The 20923-nt window shown below is 53.0% G+C and overlaps 1 protein-coding gene across 6 annotated transcripts; it reads right to left on the reverse strand.

Moving 5' to 3' along the window:
* Positions 1-7922: 7922 nt before the first annotated feature.
* On the reverse strand, positions 7923-20827 carry POLL (DNA polymerase lambda). Of its 6 annotated transcripts, none has more exons than XM_087824522.1 (10): positions 20793-20823; positions 19794-20002; positions 18781-19075; positions 18432-18591; positions 17743-18060; positions 16765-16938; positions 16070-16198; positions 13862-14030; positions 13191-13435; positions 9684-9780 (listed from the first exon to the last, which is right to left on the reverse strand). In XM_087824522.1, exons 2-10 carry the CDS (start codon positions 19963-19965, stop codon positions 9769-9771), a joined length of 1674 nt encoding a protein of 557 aa, XP_087680648.1. In that variant the 5' UTR covers positions 19966-20002; positions 20793-20823; the 3' UTR covers positions 9684-9768. The 6 variants fall into 6 exon arrangements, with proteins under 6 accessions (XP_087680649.1, XP_087680648.1, XP_087680646.1 ...); XM_087824520.1 differs by having other exon boundaries at positions 13167-13435; XM_087824523.1 differs by lacking the exon at positions 13191-13435 and having other exon boundaries at positions 7923-9780.
* Positions 20828-20923: the final 96 nt, after the last annotated feature.

Below are 20923 nucleotides of genomic sequence, written 5' to 3' on the forward strand. Positions count from 1 at the left end.
CCGGTAACGGGAGCTGATCCGGCTCCACCCTCCCGGGAGGGAGCCAAGCCACCGCCTGGCCGCCAATCACCGTGGGCCAGGCCGAGATGCCCAGGCCGGAGCCGGGAGCCCACGCGGCCGCCTGCAGCGGAGGAACAAAGCAGCGAGCTCGGCAGGAGCAGGGGGCGCGCTGGGCGTCCTGCTTGCCGGAGGCGAGGACACGCAGCTGTGCACACACATGGCCTGCACACGCGCCAGCCGCCTGTGTCCTTTCACGGTGCACCTGCAGCTCCTGTCCAGGCACAACCCCCACCTCACAGGACACGGACACAAGTTTTTGTGCCATGCATGGGCATACAGCTGCCACCAGATCTGGGTATACACCCACCAACAGAAATCCATGCACGCAGAACCGTGCATACCCCTACACCCGCAAGTCGTGCACATGCCTACAGAAACTACTTCTGTCTGGGCACATGTACCCTCCCAATATGCCTGCACATGCATAGATAATGCGTATAAACATAAGCAGAAATGCTTGTGCATGGACACGAGCCCTTACACACAGCTCTGTGCACACAGTTCAGGGCCTCCACACACAAAAGATACCAACAGCTGCATCAACAAATATTAACTGAGCCCCTACCATGCACATGTCAAATAGGTGCTGTGGAGTTGCAATGATGAATCTGACACCATCCCTGTCATCTAGATTTTAAGTCTACCAGAGGGACCAGACAAATGGCTATGACTGAAGGCAGAAGATTTGTGCTTTGACCCAAGTACATAGTATGTGATGTGAGATTTCCAACCGGAAAATCAGAAAAGTTGGTGGCTAAAGGAAGAGTTTATTTTCAAAAGGAATTGAATGCTGAGGGAAGGGGTATGAAAATGGGAAAGTGTAGGGAGTGTTTGGGGCCCCGCCTAGGAAGCCAGGAGTCCAGGAGAATGGCATTGGGTGAGTGTGGTGGGAATGAGACCTAGACAGGTTGGGGCCAGGAGGCTAAGCAGGGAAGGGGCTGGAGGCTACGGAGTCAGCAAGGAGGCAGGTCCACATGAGAGACGCAGGAGGTAGGAACTAGCACTGGACCTAGAAAAGGAGAGGACTATGCCTGGCCAGTATGGCTCAGTGGACAGAGCGTTGCCCCATGCACCAGCAGGTCACCAGTTTGATTTCCAGTCAGGGCACATGCGGGGGCTGCAGGCTCCGTCCCCAGTAGGGGGCATGCAGGAGGCAGCCGCTCAATGTTCCTCTCACATCGATGTTTCTGTCTCTCCCTCTCCCTTTCTCTCTCTCTCAAATCAATTTTAAAAACCTATTTTAAAAAAGGAAAGGGGAAAGGGAAAAAAAAGGAAAGGAAAGGGGAAAAAAAGGAAAGGAAAGGGGTCCTGCCTTTAGAAGGGCCCTGTACTGAGTTTAATGCTGTCTTGAAATTTTTTATAATAATTTTTTTCATTTGACACTGGGCCTCGAAAATTATGTAGCCAGCCCTGGAGCCAGGGATCTCTCAGGTTTCCAGGTCGATTAAGACGGTGGAGGGGAGACGGTGAGTTTGGCTGGGGCCAGGGCTGTGTGAGAGTCTGGATGAGGGTTGAGGCGATGGGTGAGGATTCAGTGTCTCCATCCCCAGAGTGGGAGCTGGGGTCTCGCATATGCTTCTGCCATGCTCGTTTCCACTCTTCAGTGAGTCTATACAAGACTACACGGCACAGGGGTGCCTGCTAAAACACACCTATCCTATGTACTTCCCTTGCTAGAATATAAGCTCCCCAGTGTTGCCCATTTATCCCCAGGGCAGGGCGCATGCTTACCACTCAATACTTGTTTGTTGAAGGAATAAGTGATACATGAATGAATGGACATACATGAGTCCACACATGTACACACTGGGCATCCAGTCCCCCACCATGAGGGGTACATGCATGCCTAAATATGTTACTCTAGCCCAGCAATTTTCAACTGGTGTGCCACAAGAATTTTTAAAACATGCAATAATTATTTAGTCAGGGGTACTGATCTCTTTTCCCCTAGATTGTCAAATTAAAAAAAATGACAACAGCCAACACAACAATAGCCGTCCAGTATGAATGAATCAAAATGATACCTGTGTAGCCCGGCCGGCATGGCTCAGCTGTTGAGCATCGACCTAGGATCCTGGAGATCACTGCCCGATTCCCGGTCAGGGCGCATGCCTGGGTTGTGGGCTTGATTCCTGGTGGGGGGCTTGCAGGAGGCAGCCGATCAATGACTCTCTCATCATTGATGTTTCTATCTCTCTCTCCCTCTCTCTTCCTCTCTCTGAAATCAATAAAGGTATATATATATTTTAATTATACCTATTTATTTTGTCAAATCAGCAAAAAAAACCCACATTTTTTGGTGTGCCGTGGGGTTTTAGTAATTAGTTTATTTGTGCCATTAGATGGAAAAGGTTGAAAATCGCTGCTCTAGCCCATCGTCACTGCCCTATACTGCCTCTAGGGTGGTTCTGTCACCTGGTGGCCACTTTTAGGTAAGAATGCCCTTGCCTCAGTGGCCCCCACATTGGGCATCTCCTTTGCAGACCAAGCTGGGCATGAGTTAAGGATGAGCCTGCAGAGGGAGGAGAGCCTATGATTTGGAGCCAGAGGATCTGAACTCAAGTCTAAGCTCCTCCCTCTGCCGACTGTCCCTCTTGGAGCCTCAACTTCATCCACAAAATGGGACTATGAGATGGAAACTCATTTACACAGGCACCTTGATGCTAACAGGGATTATTAGAAATATATTTTATCAAGTCAGGTATTATGAGAGCTGCTTCCTTCCCCTCAATTCTGAGTTCCCTGGGGTGGGTGCTGAAAATAGACTAGGGACCTGGAGACTACCCAGGTGATCTCAAACAGAAGAAGGGGAGTTGGCAGACCTGGGGAAAGGAGGCTTTGGTCTGCTCTCAATAGAGCCAGATGATATAGGAGTTGAGACTCAGGGCCCCCACGTCCCACAACTCACCTGCCAGTAGGGACACAGAGCAAATATGAGGTGCCCCACAACTAAACACTCTGACTGCAGGTAGCTTGGGGTAGGTAGGCAGGGGACACCTCCAGAGACGTAGGCTGGCGGAAGGGGCATGAGGCGGGTAGAGCACACCATGGTTCCCCCCTATTTCTCTATTTCTGCCTTCTGCACGAGAGGGACTCCACCTGCTAACTTTGCCTTCCCAACATGTGACCGTCTCCTGTTCCTGTGTACAGAATGGGAGGGAAAATTCCCAGGACCCCACCTTTCTCCCTCACCCTCATGTGACCCACTTTGGGTCTCTCCAGCATGTTCTGCTCTCCGCCCCCTCCCCCAGTGTTTTAGCTGCGGTAACTATCACCTCCCAGACCTGCTAAGAGCCCTCGGGAACCCCCAGCAACCTGCGGTGAGAGGCAGCGGGACTGGAGAGAAGATGCGGGGAGGAGAGGCCGGCGGCTGACGGGCCTCCTCCCGCCTCCCTCGCCAGCTCACTTTTTCTGTGGCGTTATTGACCCGTCATTAGTTATCCGTCCAAGGTCGCCGGGCCTGGCCCAGCCATAAATCACTGAGGCTGGAGGGCGCTCTGGGCAGGGCGATGGTTCCCAGGATACAGCGAGAGCCCCATTCTCAGAAGGGCTTCCTGAGGGTGCTGGGCCCTCGTCTTGCCCCCCGCCCCCCACCCCCTCCTCCCGCTCCCCTCCCTTCGCTTCTCCAGGCCGCCTCTCCCTCCACCACTCACTTTTTCCCCCTCGCCCCGTCTTTTTCTACGAGGCTGACGAGGGAAGAGCAGGGGTGCCGGGAGATCCTGGCTCCCTCTCATTGGGCCGCTTCGCCCCACCTGGTCCCTCAGTTTAGAGCTTCCAGGAGCAAGAACAGAACTCACCCGGGGAAAACTGAAGCAGAGTCCAGACCAGAGGCGAGTCTGGGAAACGGGTCCCGCTCGGTTCAGCATCGACATCGCCAGTCCTGGCTCCGCAGACCCTGCTCCCCTGACGGGTGAGCGCAGGGTCAACCCACCCGGGGCGGGGCCTGCTGGGCCCCATCCCCATCCACCGCCCCCTCCGGGGCTGCGAGGGGCCGCGTAGCCGTTGCGCAGTCGCGACCCTTCCAGCCCCACTCCCCACCCCCGGGCTCGGAGAGAAGCCCCGCTGGACTGTTCCTGCGCCGCCCTTCCCGCGCCTGCACCACTCCCCGCGCCCGGCCCCGGCGCCGCCGGACCTCTTAGCCGGTCCTCGCGCGCCCTCTGCTGGCGCCTTTCGGGAAGCGCGCTCGTCGGCCTCAACACCCGCCCCAATTGGCTGCGCGACACACCTGGCGGCCGCCGCCCACCCCAAGTTTCTGCCCGCCAACCGGATACCCGTTTGCAGCGGCGCCCCTGCCCCGGGGATACCCCCTGGAGCAGTCCCCTGACCCCCTGCTTCGGAGCAACCACTCCCACTCCAGGCCCCAGAGAGGCCCGTTTGTCTTTCCTATGGGGCGGCGGGAGTGAGATCCAGAAAGACACAACTTGAAGCGCGGAGAGAGCGTTTTCTTTAAAATTTTTTTACTTATTAATTTTAGAGAGAGAGAGGAAGAAAGAGAGAGAGACATAGAGACAGAGACATCGATTTGTTGTTCCACCCATCCATGCATTCACTGGTTGTTGTCTGTGCCCTGACTGGAGATCCACCCTGCAGGCAACCTTGGTGTGTCAGGTCGAAGCTCTAACCACCTGAGCTACCCGGCCAGGGTGAGAGACGGTTTTCTTGCCCATGGAGCCAAGTTCTGGAGGAGAATCTGCAGTCGGAGAATATACTTCACACGGCAGCAGGTGGGGTTCCTTCAGGCCATCTCCCTGGGGACCTCCTCCATCACTTGGACCAGGCTTCCGCAAGAACTTGGGTGGGGGAGGCTCAGGGATGCTTTTAAGATGGGGGACATTGGTTCTCAGCTCTGAGGTGGGGACTGCAGTTCTTGGCCCCTGAGGTGGGAACTGGGGCTGCCCAAAGTTCCAGGACTATTCTCTGGCTGGGAGAGGAAGGGCACGGCCCCTGGGCCCTCACTCCGGGACTAGACCCTGAGGGTGCTGGGTTTTCTTCCCATCACACAGCTTGAGAGGAAGGGGGCAGGCAGGGGATAATCTCTTTCCAAGGAGTGTCTGGCCTGGCAGGTAGGTAAGGTGGCCTGAGCAGAGGTCAAACTAGCCCCAAAATGCTCCCATACAGTGCTGAGTTCAAGGTTATGATGATGAGAGATGATTCCTCAGGGGAAGCTTGGAGCTGGGGGGAGGGGATGTCTTAGGCAAGGACCAATGAGACCCTATGTGGAGTCCATGTGGCAACAAGTCAGGCATGTGGGGGTGGTGAGGGAGGGGCCAGGCATATGCAGGGACATGTGTGAGATAATGAAGGGAAAGGGTCAGGTTTGTACAGGGACACATGTGTGGGCCATGGGAGTCAGGAGAAGCATGCATGGGGATATATGTAAGCTACAGAACCAGGACCCATGCCTCCAGTAGGGCTAGAGCTTAGGAACCTGTGCCTCCTCCCCCCAACACCACTAATTCCCTAATAGAGGTGGGCGGTCAGGGCAAGTGGGCATTTGCTGATTCAAAACCCCAGGTTTCAGGGCCAAGGACTGTGTCCCTCAACATCAGCATTAGAGCCCACCATAGACTCTGAAAAGCTTTGGCTACCTGGGAGAATAAGGGAGCTTCCAAGGTTAGGAGAGAAAACCCAGTTAGATCTGTTCTAGAGGCACTCCCAGGGGTGAGCCAAGGAAAACAGCTGGGCTTCCTGGGTCAGAGATCTAAGTTGAAACCCAGCTCTGTTCCTCATGAACTGTGTGATTTAGCACAAGTGAATGAACCTCTCTGGGCCTCACTATCCTCATTTGCAAAATGGAGATAATACAACTGCCCATAAGGCTATTGGGAAGGTTACATGATATAATCCATGTGCAGGACTGGGTTAAGGGTGACTGGCCAGGCTCAGGAGTCAATCAATAAACACTGCTGAAACCTTGCTGAAATAAACCAGAGACCTGGTGCAGCTAGCCCAGGTCTCCTCAGTGGAGACTCTTTCCATAACTTGCAAAATGTCAACTGGTGTTCCTCAGCCTCCAAAGAAGTTGGTGCTTTCCACTGGGAATCAAAACATCTTTGACCAGTACCCACAGAGGCCCCATGAATAATTTTTTTTTAAAAAACCCTGGTTTGGGAGGGGGAGGAGAATTCTGGTTTGAAAGGTACCAAATTATCAGCTGGCCCATAGTGAACACATTCCTAGAAGGCTCTGCCCAACCCAACTCCACAGGAACTCCTCCTGTCAAGGACTCCACCTGGCAGGAGTCATAAATATAAATGCTTTACCAAGATTTGGTCCCAGGGAAAACAACAGAGAGTGGTGAGGACTTTGGCAACTGGGGAGCAGCTCTAGTCACTTGTGGCCATGTGGGAATATGGAGGGAGGGACATGGCATTAAGACAGAGCCCCAGACCTCTCCCAACTTCATCTCCTCCCCTATCACGGGAGCCTCCGAAGACACCCTTTCACTAAGTCTTATGTATTAGTTTTCTGTTGCTGCATAACAAATTATCACAAACTTAGCTCCTTAAAATGAGACCCATTTACTCTCACAGTTCTGTAGGCCAGAAGTCCCAGCAGGCTCAGCTGAATTCTCTTCGTAGTGTCTCACAAGGCTGAAATCAAGGTGTTGGCTGGGCTGAGCTCTTAACTGGAAGCTCTGGGGAAGATCAGCTTCCATGTTCATTCTTGTTGGTGGCAGAATACAGTTCACTGTGGTTGTAGGACTAAAGTCCCCATTTCCTTGCTGGTTGTCAGCTGGAGGCTGCTCTCAGCTCCTTGAGGACTCTCCCTGGTACTTGCATAAGGCCCCCTCCATCTGCAAAGCCAGCAAAGGCGGGGCAAATCTTCCTCATGCTTTGAATCTCCCTGACTGCCCCTTCTGCTACTGGCCAGAGAAAACTCTGCTTTTAAAGGGCTCACATGATTAGACTAGGCTTACCCAGATAACCCCCCTTTTGCCATATAAGGTAACATAACCATGGGAGTAATGCCTTATCATGGTTGAAAGTCTCCACTCTCACTCAAAAGGAAAGGGGGTTCTACAAGAGCAAGGGTCACTGGGGGTCTTTCTGCCAATCTTGCCCACCACACCCAGCCTCCAAGGTGGGTGGAAGTATCCCTCACTCCTAGTCTCAGCCCCCCTGACTTCTGTGAGAGATGTTGGGCCAGTCACCTCCCGTCTCTCGTTGTCAGTTTCCTCATCTTGAAAATGGGCCAAGGGGCTGGATGAAATCTAAAATTCCTTCCAGGTCATACATACTAATTGTGATGCAAGAAGACAGAGAATTTTGACCTTTTGGACTTCAGGGGCCCCCTGCCCAGAGAAGGGCAGGACTGCATTATCCTCCCCAGCAATACCCTCCTGCAGGCCTTCAAAAGGGCCTTACTGAGGAAGAGCGGTAGATGGCACAGTCGCACGGCACAGCCAAGGGACACAGTGTAAGGGGCCCATCCATCCAGCTGGGCTGCGCTGAGGGGAAGCAGAGAGGCTGCTTCTGTTGGTCAGAGATCATTGGTGCCTATGAGGCCCCAGATGAGGATGAGTCCCCCTGGAGTCTGCAGAGGCAAGCTGGCCTGCACTTGGCTGGTGGGGCAGTGGGGCAAAGACCAGGTCAGGTGAGAAACCAACCTCTCAGCTCAAGCTGGCCTTTAAAATTCATCTCGCAAATCCATCCTGTCTGCCCCCAGTCTCAGCCTCTGACTCTCCAAAAGAGCACTTCCTGGCCCTCCCCCCAGGCCCAGCCTGGCACCCTGGACCCTCTGGGTTGACCCTGCCCAGCAAGAAACAGAGACCTCAGGAGCCCCTCATCTGAGAGCCAGAGTTGATCACCCCCACCCCCCAGGGTAACAGACACGGCTTCTTCCAGGCTCCCCCTCAGCCCTCCCCAGGCTACCCTTTCTGTTCTGCATGCAAGCTCCCCTTCGTGTTCCCCGCCCCCCAAGCTCCCACCCCAGGCCTGGCAGAGGGGCTGGAAGGAGACCCTCCCCAACGCCATCCAGGCGCGGGAGCTGGGTAAGAGGTGGGGAAATGAATATTAATTTATCATGATTAGGCAAATCCGGCAGGGAGAGCCGATTCCGGAGGAGGCTAAAAAGATGAATTTCAGCAATAAAATTAAATAAGGACGGACGGGCGGCCCCTCCTCCCTCCCGCTTTGCTGATCTCTCTCTTTCTTACAATTTATGAGGCCAATTATGAAGATGAGGTTGGAAGTTCCTGGAACTTCACTAAATGCAAACGGCGGTCCCTGCTGTTCCCATCAAATTAATTAACCGCACGCTATTGATGGCCGCTCAAGGCTGACGCAGGCCGCCCGCCCTGCGGCCTCCGCGGACACAAGGACCCAGAGTCCAGCGCCCAGCCGGCATCCCACCACCTTCTGCAGTCTCTGCCTGGCACCATGGGGGACTCCAGGGACCCTCCTTCCAGGCCCCGGGCCCTGCCTGAGCCCTTGACAACATAGGGGCATGCACACGGAGCTCTAGAGAGACAGACATACTGACATACAGCCCGTTGCCCACACACATATGCAGATGCAAAATTATGAACATGCAGCGCACACACAGGGCCTGGAAATGCACATTAGGCACATAAGCAAATGAACAGAGTGAACACAGTGACAGCCCAGCTGAGGGAATTGAGCCCACCTGGATGAGGGCAGTGGGGCTGGGGGTCTCCTGTAAAATGATCACTACTTCTGGGACCCTGAGCCTGCTCTGTCAGGGCCAGGCCTGAGTCCAACAGAGCAAAGGGCCAGGTAGAGGTTCCACTGCCACTCAAGCAGCCAGCAGTGACCCCTCCCCTGGTGCCTGTACAGTGCCCCCTCAGTATAGGTGGGGGATTGGTTCCAGGACCCCCATGGATAACAAAATCTTCAGATGTTCATGTCCCTTATAAAATGGTGCAGCATTTGCATATAACCTACACACATCCTCTGGTACACTTTAAATCATCTCTAGATTACTTAGAATACCCAAAGCAATGAAATGCTTTGTGAACAGTTCTTATGCTATATTGTTTAGGGGATAATGACAGGAAAAAAGTCTGTACATGGTCAGTAAGAAGCAACCATCATAGGCCTGACTACATAGTACACATCAGCAACAATGTAACTTAAAAAAATATTTTCCATCTGCAGTTGGTTAAATCTGCAGGTGCAAAACCTGCAGATATGGAGGGTCAACTGTACTGTCCCCCAGTGGCATCCTCAGAGCCTCTCCATAGTCCCATAACCCTTGGTCCTCTCCTCACCTTCCGGCCTTTTTCAGGAATGTTCCCTCTAGATCTTTTCTGGCCTGCACTGACCTCCATTGTGGGGGACCAGGGTGTGCAGAGTCCCCCATTCAGATGATGGAGATGAGGCCTTGCCCAGTCTCAGGCCAGTTTTGGGGCTTCAGCTCAGAAACAGGATTGCCCATGGCTCAAGGGCTCTGGAAAATTAGCTGGCCAGTGCCTTGACTCAAGGCTACAGTGGACATTGAGCTAAAGATCTTGGGGCTGAGCCCATCCTGGGCCTGGGCAGTTCCTGGGTGTCTGCAGAGTCTAGGTAGCATTAGGTACCCCAACAGCTGTAGTTTCCATGTGAGGCTGATCTCTGAGATGGTAGGAGGGTCCTGAAAAAGTGCTCTCCTTTTGGGGAAGTGAAGAGAGTAAAGCCAATGTCTTTTCCAAGTTGCAGTTCCTAGTCCTGGCAAAAGGCATCCCATTCCATTTACAGGGACAGGAATTCATGAATTCTCCTGGAGAAGCAAGACAAAAGGCATGTGTTTTCCATTCCCAGACCTTAGATCCTGGAGGGCAGGACATGGCTGGGCTTGCCCACCTTGCCATGTTCACTCCAGGCCAGGGAGGCCCCTGTCCCTATAGCTGCTCCCCCATGAGCAGCCAGAACCCATGAGTAAACTTTGGCCTTATCTTGCTCCCCTTTCAGTGCAAGTCTTGGGCCAAGGTAAATGTCATCACCCCAGGCCTTGGGAAAAGATGAGGCTCCCAGTTTGGTAGGGTAAGGGCAGAGTAGCCCAGAAAGGATTGTATCTTGGACACAAAGTGTGAGAGGGAAACTGATGTTGAGGGAGGCTCAGATTGGCAGTCAGTCTGAAGGCTGGGCCCCAGGGCTTTACCTACCACCTGACCCTCCCCTATTCTAGGCATATGAGGCTCCCTCCCCTTCCCCACACCCCACCACACTTCAGGGACCTCTTCCACCTCACAGCCGGGCCTGTTCACTTTGTACAGGAGAAACCAAGACACCTGTCTATTTATTAGTCCTTTGTTATTGCAGTAACAAGTCACCACACATTTAGTGGCTTAAAACAACACAAAGTTATTCCCACACAGTTCTATTGTTTTGAAGCCTGATACTGGTCTCACTGGAATAAAATCAAGGTGTTGACAGGGCTGCACTCCATTATAAAGGCACTAGAGTAGAATCTGTTTCCTTGCCTCCTCTAGCTTTGGAAGCAACCCACATTCCTTAGCTGGTGGCCCCTTTCTCTATCATCAAAGCCAGAACATCACCTCTCTGACCTTTTTTCACCTCTCTCCCTGATTCTAGCAGGGGAATGTTCTCCACTCCTAAGGATTCATGATTAGATTGGCCCACTGGATAATCCAGGATAATCTCAACTCAAAATCAGCCTTAAGCACATCTGCAAGGTCCTTTTCATCAGTAACACATTCAGGGTATCAGGGATTAGGACGTAGACACCTATGGGGGACCATTATTCTACTACACGTGTGGTCTGACCAGGGACAGCTCTGGCTCAGGGATAGAGTGACAATGGCTGGACTAGGGGCAGGAAGCAAGCTTGTGGTGCCCATCTCCTTCTCCTCAGGACCAGGTGGTGATTGGGTGGTGATTTGGGGGTGCTCAGTTGCTGGACAAAATGCCAATTCCAACCAGTGCTCTGAATTCAGTCTCCCTTTCCAACAGGATGGGGTGCTGGGCTAAAAACCAGGTCCAGGCTCTGAAGTGGCTGGGGAATCTCCCAACCATTCTGCTCCATTTGGACTCAGAGAACCACCCCTCCCCCAAACCGGGCAGCCTTTCTCCAGACATAGAAACCCCTCTATCAGCTCTTTTCCTGGGCTTGTGTGTCAGATTGCGCAGCCAAGATGATACCACCCTCAGGGTGGATCTCTCTGGAGGACATAGGCACTCTCCCTTTATATCCCATGATTCCGTTGCCCTTGCCAGAAGGCGGAATCAGGAGTTTGTTTGGACTGAAGACAGTCTCTGGAATTGAGTCTCTTGATAGGATGGTGATGGCAGGAATGGGGGCCCCTGGTTTCAGACACAGAAGTCAACACTATCCTTCCCCATGGTTCTGGGAATGCCTTGTGTGTACGAAGGGGTTAACAGGCCACGTTACCCTAAGAGCCACTGGTTCTCTTCTCCTAGCCTTGGCTTTGGGCTTCTGTCAACTCTGACCTTGCTAGGGATGGGGGCAGGACTGAGGGTGCAGTCCAGAGTAGAACTAGCAGACCTGGGGCAAGGACAAAAGCAGCCCTAACACCTGGGGGTCGCAGGATTTCCCAGCTCCTCCTGTCCACTCCAGGCCCTGCACAGCCACACCTCCTTGGGAATAGAAGCTCTGAGGGAGAAGTTCACCCCTCACAGAGGTTTCCGGGCATTTGATGGTGTTCTCTGGGTGGTACTGAGCTGTGAAAGGGGCCCACAGACTCTATGGGCTTTTGGTTCCTTCCCTGCATGGCCCATGCAGATAAAGCCCCATGGCTTAGACTTCAGGGTTCTGAACTAGAGTTGGAGGGCTCACTCTAAGGCTGCTGGGATCCCCTGACTGAAACCAGGCCAACAAAGGCCAGCTCTGGGAATCTGCAAGTTACTGACAGAGACGAAGAACTCAGCAACCTACCCCACCCTGCCTCATGGCCAATGCACTCAGGTTTGAGCCCATCTCTATGTCCTGAGTTCCCCTTACGCTTAGCCTCAAAATCCCCCATATCCCTCTTCTCCCCTCACCAAATTCTCCATTCTGCAAGGTCAAGCCTCTGAAAACAATCTTGATGCCACTAGTTGCACTTGCTCCTATCTGCTCTATCGAACTAAGCCCCTCAGCTTGACTTTCAGTCCTCCACCAGCCCAGCCTTCTCCTGATTCCCAGCACACAGCAGCCCCTCTAAACCGGGTTCCTTAGTTATCTCCAGAACCTGCTTACCTCTCTCAAATAGGCTACTTCCCTGCCAGCCTGCCCCTTCCCTCCTCCAGGCAGCCTTCCTTGACTGCCTTAGCTCCTGTCAGTGGCATACTGATGAGTCTGATGGGTAGACAGCCACTCCTAAATGCCTGACTCCATGAATTTCCCCTTTTAACATCCATCAGTGCCCTTCTGAGTTCAGGAGCTAACTCAGGTCTGGCCTATGTGGAGAGCAGTTAACTTGCCTTTCTAGGCTCCCATCTCCATCCCCACTTAGTTGGAAGAAGGCAGGCAGGGGCTACAGCAGCTCACAGACACTAGGCAAGTTGAATGTCAAATGCACTTTACTGGGCTCCCGGGCCTTCCAATGCTGTCCTCATGGAGCCTGGCGCACCCTCTCCCAACACCTCCAGCTGCACAGAAAGTGGGGTGGGGGGAGGGAGTACACGGAGTGGCTCATTCTCCTACTCCAAAGGGTTTTGGGTAATGCTGGGCCATAGCTGCTTGCCTCTCCCTCGTAGGCCCCATCCCAACCCCAGAAGCTAGGCCATCCTCAGGGTAGAGAAGGGGGATGCCTGGGCCTTCAGCACAGGAAGCTGGCTTCAAACCAGTCACCTGTTCCTGCTTAAAATGGGGCAAGGAGCCATGGGCAAAACTCTACCAAGGGCAGTTGTGTAGTAGAAGGGAGGGCAGCCTGCTCTTGCCGGAGGAGGGCTGGGCAGATCCTGGGAGCCAGGTTGGCCCTTTCCCTCAAGCCCAGGGAGCTGGTGGTCAAAGTGGTGAAGTTTAGCCAGCCAAGGCTAGAGGGGAATACTAGATGGCCAGGTGGGGCAGCTGATCCAGCTAGGTGCCCCCTCTGCCTCAATCATGGGTTACCAGTCCCGCTCAGCTGGTTCTCGGTATGGGAGGCCTAGGAGCCTGAAGACATCCTTCTCAGTGGGGGTGGGAAGCACTTGGCCAGACCCCACCTTGAGCCCTCGGGGGTTCCGCACCACAGCTGTGCTGAGGGCATGCTCTGACAAGCTCATGCCCTTGGTCTTGGCCAGAGCCCGCATGGAGCGGTTGAAGTGGGCAGAACCGGTGAAGTAGAGCAGGGCGCACGCAAACTCGCTGTAAGGCACAATGATGATGTCCAGTCGTCGGTGCCGTCGGCCTGGTCCTGGGAGCTGGCACACACCCAGGTACTTCTGCTGATGACCATTCTCCTCGTGGCTCACCAAGTCATCAGTCAGGAACCCTGGCCCAACACAGGAGGGCTGCTGGGAGGACTAGGAGCCAGGCCCTGACCCATCCCATCCTCCCAGCTCTCTCTTGATCATTGAGGGTCCTCTAGTCCCAGATCACCCGTTTACTTGCTGGGTGACCTTACCTTCTCTGGGCCTGTCCTCTTACCTGTAAAATGTGCATAGAAAGTCCTCCCATCCCCCACAGTGTCACAGAAAGTTCAGATGAGACACTCAACCTGCAAGTGGTACTGAGCACCTGTGTGGTATAGGGCCGTTTTATCTCTTCCCTGCAATGGCTCTGGCCACAAGGTGGGATTCTCATTAAACAACCTTCCCCTGCTTCCTGCCTATAGATTACAACTTTGAGGCTCTTCCTCCTGGGGGCCACCTAGCCCTGCCCCCCTCCCAATCTGCTCACCCAGAGATAGAGCTTATACCTCGCTGCCGAAGGCTGTCAAGCAGGCGACTGAAGATGCCCTGGTGAGATCGGCCATCCGGGTGAGTGAGCAGCACATCCACATCACCACAGGTTGCCTTTCCCCGCCGGTAGGAACCACATGCCACACACAGCAGCCCAGGGTTTAAGGCGTGAGCTGATTCCCGGACCTAGGAAAGAGCAGTGAGGGCTCAGGGGCTGTGGATCTTAAGCCCTTCAAGGAGTTCCTCTCCTATGTCAGCACGAGGTCCTTCCCTGACTCAGGAACCCACCTCCCAGCTTATGCCCAAACCAATCCCTGGAAGAGTGACGGAAGCCTGAGGAAATGGGCCCCAGGGAACAGAGGCTAGAGATCTATGCTGGGGAGCAGCAGTTCTTTGGCTTCACTAGGACAGAAGAGAAGAAAACGTGTGCACACTGCAGGAGGCAGTCTAAGAGATATAAGAAGGTGTCTACTCTCACTCTGAGGGAAAGCACTGATCTTTCCCTCTAGGACCCTTTCAGAGCAAAGACATACCTTCTCTTGGCCCCTGCCCCAACCCATGTGCCAGGTCTGTGAAACTCCACTTAGGATGAAGGGCCAGTGTTTGAAAGCCCTCAGCCAGGTCTCAGAAGCCCTAGTACCTATGGATTTGGTACTCAGGCAGAGTATGAGTTGGGGCTTGAGGCCTGAACAGGTGGCTGGGGGGGCCAGGACTGGGGGGAAATGGAGCCCAGAAACATAGCTGCATCTGTCATGAGAGGAGGAAAGGGGAGGGGAGGGGAGGGGAGGGGAGGGGAGGGGAGGGGAGGGGAGGGGAGGGGAGGGGAGGGGAGGGGAGGGGAGGGGAGGGGAGGGGAGGGGAGGGGAGGGGAGGGGAGGGGAGGGGAGGGGAGGGGAGGGGAGGGGAGGGGAGGGGAGGGGAGGGGAGGGGAGGGGAGGGGAGGGAGGCAAATCTGAGCCATGTCCACATCCTTACTTGGAGGAATGGGGCTGAGCGAGGAAGGAGCTGTAACAGAGGAGACTGTCAGCTGAAGGGTCATCCCTCATTGAGAGGGATAAGCCCATTAGCTCCTACCCCAGGGACACTAAGGCCTTTCATATGCAGATCACCTCCGCTTCCACCCCAGGACACAGATTTCTGGGGCCTTGGATACCCTCAACCATGACACCTCAGTTCTCTGGATAGGCAGCTCTGCTAATCCCCTCACTCTCTTCTTGAGCCCCCCAAGAAGATGGGTGGAGGCCTAGGGTGAGTAATCCCATCAAAAACTCCTAAGGCTGGAGCCCTTCAACGGGGGGAGTGGGCAAGGTAGGAGGGGGGCCCAGAGGCTCACTGAGGCATTCTCCTTGCCTGGACACCGTGGCTGAGTGATGGTGTCATCACTGACACCATGGCCTGGTGACGGGTGAACAAAGGGGCCTGTTCATCCATCCTTCGCTAGCCTCAGATTCCTGTGGCCTGGAGAAGAGCTAGAGACTGATTTCATCTAAGCTGTCCACAGAGTTCCTGTGGAGTCCTACCCTATCAGAATGCTAGACCACAGTGAGCAAACCTTATCCATAGCAACCAGGCCCTAATCCCAACACTAATTATATGAACTTGATCTGTAACCCAATTCTAAACCAAACCCTAATCTTGGCCAAACCTTATTTCTAGGACAACCACGAATCTTAACCAAAAGCATCCAACACTAAGAAAACCCTACTCCTAATTTAGGCCTAACCTTAACTCACCTCTTGATCTAGCTTTCTTCTAACCCCAAACTTAACCTACTGGCACAAACTTAATCCTACTGGCACTGGGCTTCTTCACTAACTCTAACCCAAACAGTGGCCTTCAGAAAGTCCGTATGTCTGGGAAGAGATATAAAACTGTACATCTGTACAACTACTACAGAGAAAGAGTCCATAGTTTTCACCAGGTTCTCAAAGAAGTTTGTGAGTCAAAAAATGTTAAGGACCTCTGCTTTGACCCACTCTAACCAAGCCCAATTCAAACCCCAATATCCTTAAGCAGTTCCCTACCAAAGCTACCCACTCTTCCTCTAGACCCATAGCTTTAGTCTAGACTTGTTCTTCCTTCCCTCGTCCTAACCTCTGGGGACCCACAGCTTCCTCTGTCTGTTAGGCTTCCCAGCAGAGGGATCAGGAGCTCTTGGCTTTGAGCCAGGCCATGACCTTACAGCAGGGCCTGGCTCTCCTCACTGCTCTGAGACACCTACTTACTGTCTGTTCAATCTCTGTAGCTTCCTCCCTGGGCATGCGTTCCAGAAAGTCATCATAATGCTTCAAGCCGATGGCCTGCTGGGTAGTTAGGGAGGCCTGGTTGCTGATGTCTTCTAAGCTCCGGAAACCCTGGAGAAAAGAAGCCAGTTGGGGCACTATGAGGAACCAGGATCAATGAAGAGGCAGTGAATGAACATATACACAAGGCTTTCATCACCCTCAGACTCCAAGGAAGACCTGAGGCAGGACCTACCCCAGGAGCAGTTGGGTCTGTAATCAGTGGAACTTGAGAAAGACAGGGGGAATGGAAGACATGCCCCAGGCCAGCCCTGCCACAATCCAAAAATACTGGTTCATGATTCCATCAGTCTGGGGGTGAATCTGGGCAGGCCAGATTTGGGAACCACTGCTCTGGATACTCAGCCCTGAGGCCTGATCTCTTCTGAATGGCCCTTGCTGGTCTGGGAGGCAGAGAAGCATACTTCTTGTCTCTGCCATAGATTAATGCCTCAAGTATACCAAGCAACAGGGCAGTTCTGGGAGGTAGGAGAGGGGTTTACATGAGCCCTGGACCCTTTGATAAATGGTCTCCCTATAGTCTGGGTCCATTACCATAAGAGGACAGGGTAAGAGAACTGTAGGTCAGGAGCTCTGAGACACAGAAAAACTGAGATGGGGCTGGGACAAGGTATGACCTGATGGTACCACATCTGGGCAGTCTTGATTCCGGCTCCCCAAATATTAGAGAAAAGCTCCAAGACAGGCACATTATCGCTGATGTGGTCTAGCTTCCGGAGGTGTCCACTCTCTAGGATTTCTACAATCTTCTCGGCCATCCGTTTCCCAATCCCAGGGATACTGCAGGCCTCCTAGAGGAAGGGGTTGGCAGAGGCAGGAAAAAACAGTGAGAAGATGGGAGGGGGAGGGCCAGAGGATGGGGAAGCTGACTCCTTTAGCAGATGTATGAGTAAAAGCCAGCCTGGCCAGTTGGCAACTAATGTCTGTGTAAAGCTTGGGCACAACTGAAGATGAGAAGTTTGGATGGAATGGGCTGCTTAACTTGTCTTTTGCTTCCCGGGGGGTGGTGGGGGGGTGTGTGTGGATATCTGCACATGAAGTAGAGAAAAGGCAATAATGGTGATTCTAGTTACCATCACCATCACAACAGTGAGAGCTAACATTTACTGAGGCCTTACTGTATAGCAGGTTGTGCACTACAGAGATCACCTCATTTAGTCCTCAGAGAACACTGACTTTGTTACTATTCTTAGTCCCTTTTTACTGGGTGAGGAAACTGACACTCAAAGGGTTTAAGTAACTTGCCTAAAGTCATACAGGTAGTGAATGATGGAAAACAGAATTCAAACCTTGGTCTGTTGGCCTCCAGAGTCTAAATGTTTTTAAAACTTTATTATGGAAAAAACTCCAAAGTAGAGAGAACAGTGTAATAAACCCTCAAGTAACCATTACTCAGCCTCTATAATAATCAAGATTTTGCCAATCTGCTTTCATCAATCTCCCCATTTTTTCCTTTTGTGCAAGTCCCAGATACCATAAAATCTTAACCACTCCACCTGATCCCCACTTGCGACCGATGCCTCCACCAACCTCTAGCCAGTAAAGAGAAGACCACATCCCACCCCTCTGCATACCGTGCCCTGGGCCCCAGGTACCTGGTAGGAGGTGACAGGCTTGTGGAAGCTCTTGAGGGCATTGATGGCCTTGGCATAGCCCAGGGCCCTCCACTTATCTCCCTGAACACTGTAGGCTTTGGCCAGCACTTCCAGCTTTTCTGTGATGTGGGTGTTGTGGTTAGTCGCCTTCTGACTTGAAGGCTGTGCACAGACCCACTTATCCAAACCCGCAGGAGCTGGGCTAGGCTCACCATCTCCCTCAGGGGGGATGGGGTAGCGGCCACTGATCAGGGCTTCCAAATCAGCTGTGCTAACCTGGGTCTCTTCCCCATCACTGGTTTCATCATTGGAGTCGGGCTTGAGGTAAAGAAGAAGAGACAATAAATTCCTGTCTCCCATGAATGCTTCTCGAAGGTGGGGGTTGAGTCTCCTGGTTAGGCCCAAGAATTAGGCTGGGTCTTCTGCATCAGACTTGGGTCTCCTAAGTGTGGGGCTGTATTCCATTTGATTTCCTTGGTCCCAGCCCTAGAATGCCTAGTGGCATGTGGTAGACATGATCTGGGCAAATACAGGAGTGATGAATGTTGGGAAGAGTTAAATAGGTTCACAATAAAGAGAGCTCTCCTCTCTCAGGGGCACTGGACTTTCTGAACAATCACTAGGCCCTCCCTGTTTCTGTGATCTCGTTGCCAGGGAAAGGGAACTGTGGGGGCTGAAAGGCTCCTTACTTGGGCTTGGGTGCTTGGAGCTTCTTCTGTCCTCTGGGGAGGAGATACAGGTCTAGTGGGAGTAGGGGGAAGAGAGGGGGCTGTCCTGAGCAGAGCCTCACAGGCTCCAGGAGTAGAAGAGTCTTGGTCTGCCTTACTGAGCTGTGGTTGGTCCAGGTACCTGTAGGGATGGTGATGGGAAGTTAAGGCACCAAAGGTCTCACCCTATCTCTGCTCCCAATCCTTCTCTACTCAGAAACCTTGGTTTTCTAATGTGTTCAATTAAGACAATGAATTATTTTTAATAACTCAAGGAAAGAGCTCAAGATGCTGCCCAAAAACATCTGAGGAAAGACTGGGACCAGCCCACCTGTTAGGGATGAAGATGCTGAATCCTGCTGTATCCACCAGCCTTCTCTCCTGCAGGCACAGGCTCAGCCAGGCTGACTTAACCAGCTGAGCACCTGGGGGCAGCCGGGGCAGTCTAAGGAGGCGAAGGGCTCGCTCACAGTCCATGCCATCATCCACCACAATGTGAGTGACCCCTGGGGCCTGGGCAGGGTATATCTGACCACCATGTTGGACAATCTGCTTCTCAAAGAGTTCTGCCCGGGCTCGCCCAATGCCAGTGGGCACAACATGGGCCCGCACGGAGCTCAGCCACTCTGTGGAGGAGATATCCATATGCCTATTGTCTTAACTTACACACATGACCTGAATAATACTGTTATAGTCCCCTACCCCCCAAACAATCATTTTCCTTCCATTCAGATAACCTGCCTTCTGGGAGTTCCATCACAAGCACATAGTTAATTTTCCTCATGGGCTATCATTTGATGTAAGGGGCAAATTAGAGCAGTGTCTGACACATTGTAGGCATCCTGTAAGTCACTTTGTTCATTTATTTGTTCAACAAGTATTAATAGATCCCTACTGTATACCAGGCACAAGGCATACATGTCTTGCTATTATAGGCTGTACAATCTAATAGATCCTTCCCACCCGATGTAAGCTTTTGCCATCTATTTGTCAGTTTGGCTGCAAAGTATCTTATAACTCCAGGGACCTGAGATGGATTTCTGCACTCCCCCCTCCCCACTACAGGCAATCTCCTGGAGAGCAAAGGATTCTGCTGGTCATTTCCTTAGGGACCAGGGAATATTTTCTGATTAATGGAGGTCTCAGGTGGAAGATTAATGGTAGAAGATAACACAGCAAGTGGTCTGTCAAGGACCTGGGACCAAGCTTAGTAAAAAGCAGGTATAAACCAACTTGCAGGTCCTGGGTGGGCAGACTCAGCTCTAATATCTGATTCTGGCCATAAACAATGTAGAAACTCTAAAAGTTTGGGCACATGAGGGTTCTGAGATTGGGTCCGCTTACCTCTTGCTCCTTCTCCGTCTTCCTTCTTGGGAATCTTTGCAAGTGTTTTTGATGATGGACTGGTATGAATTTTCTTCCGCTTGGGAAATGCCTTCAAGATGCCCCTGGGGTCCATTGACATATGGCTAGATCCTGGCCTTTCTATCCGAGGGTTGATGAAGGCAGCTGTCATGTGGACACCCAGAATTGAGGTTCCTCAACCTCTTTGCCTATGGAGGTGGTATCTCTACTGACCAGGCCTTGGCGGCAGCAGCCCAGTTCCCCAGGGCCTCCCAAAACGCATTTGAATTTCATTGGGTTAGCCTAGCTCTCCACTCATCAGCCTTTCCAAGTCAGAGTACTGGAGAAAATAGGGGGATGAATGGAACTATTGGGGGAATTTTTGAGGGGTACTAAACAGTATCATTCCTCAGATGGGCTGCTCTAAAGAGTCAGTGCAGTGTCTGCCCTGCTGCATCCCAAAAGGGTTATCAAAAGGGGATGCCAACTTAGGAAATGGAGCTACATCTTTAGGAAGGACTTGGGCTCCCAAGAGGAGTGGAGATTGGGTGAATCTGCACAAACTCCACATAATCTTTTTCTACTCCCATCACTGACCCGCAGAGAAAAACCTGGGGGTGCGGGTGTAAGGTGGGAAGTTAGGGAGGCAGGCGGAACACCCTGCATCTGCCCTGGTCGCAGGCCTCTCGGCATGGGAGTGCTCAGCCCCGCAGCTGCAGCTGAGGGAAGATGGGGCACGGCCACAGCAGGTGTGCGGCGCCTTCCGGAACTGGGGGAGTCTCGGCCTCACAGCTGGGGGTGGAGAAGATTCTAGCAGGTGTAGGGCACCCGCCGCGGTCGCAGCTGGAGCGTGCTCGCGACTCCCAGCTGGAGGCCAGACGAGGGACCAAGTGTCCGGACCCTGCCCTGAGGACCCCTCCCCACTCCCCGGTCTGGGGCAAGGTCCACTTCAGGCCCAGCAAGTCACCCTGGGGTGGACAAGAGTAAACTACTACTTACTTCGCAGAGCAACCGGTGACAGCGGATGAAGGGGGGGGGGGTGTGGGGAAATGACCAGAACAATTTCCGGGTCAGCCGGAAGTGATCCTAGGTGGGACGGTCGTCATGGTAGCGGTCGGCGCGTGGCTAGG

The sequence above is a fragment of the Miniopterus natalensis genome, chromosome 14 (assembly GCF_054644295.1).
Source record: "Miniopterus natalensis isolate mMinNat1 chromosome 14, mMinNat1.hap1, whole genome shotgun sequence".
Classification (NCBI taxonomy): Eukaryota; Metazoa; Chordata; class Mammalia; order Chiroptera; family Miniopteridae; genus Miniopterus; species Miniopterus natalensis.

What these genes read in the sequence shown, in the direction of transcription:
- POLL (XM_016220048.2), bottom strand. Translation starts at nt 19,965, where the DNA reads ATGACAGCTGCCTTCATCAACCCTCGGATAGAAAGGCCAGGATCTAGC. An exon ending in CTCCAAGCACCCAAGCCCAA is followed by an intron (nt 18,061 to 18,431) that starts GTAAGGAGCCTT and finishes CTTTACCTCAAG; the next exon opens with CCCGACTCCAATGATGAAAC. An exon ending in CTACAGAGATTGAACAGACA is followed by an intron (nt 14,031 to 16,069) that starts GTAAGTAGGTGT and finishes GCTCTTTCCTAG; the next exon opens with GTCCGGGAATCAGCTCACGC.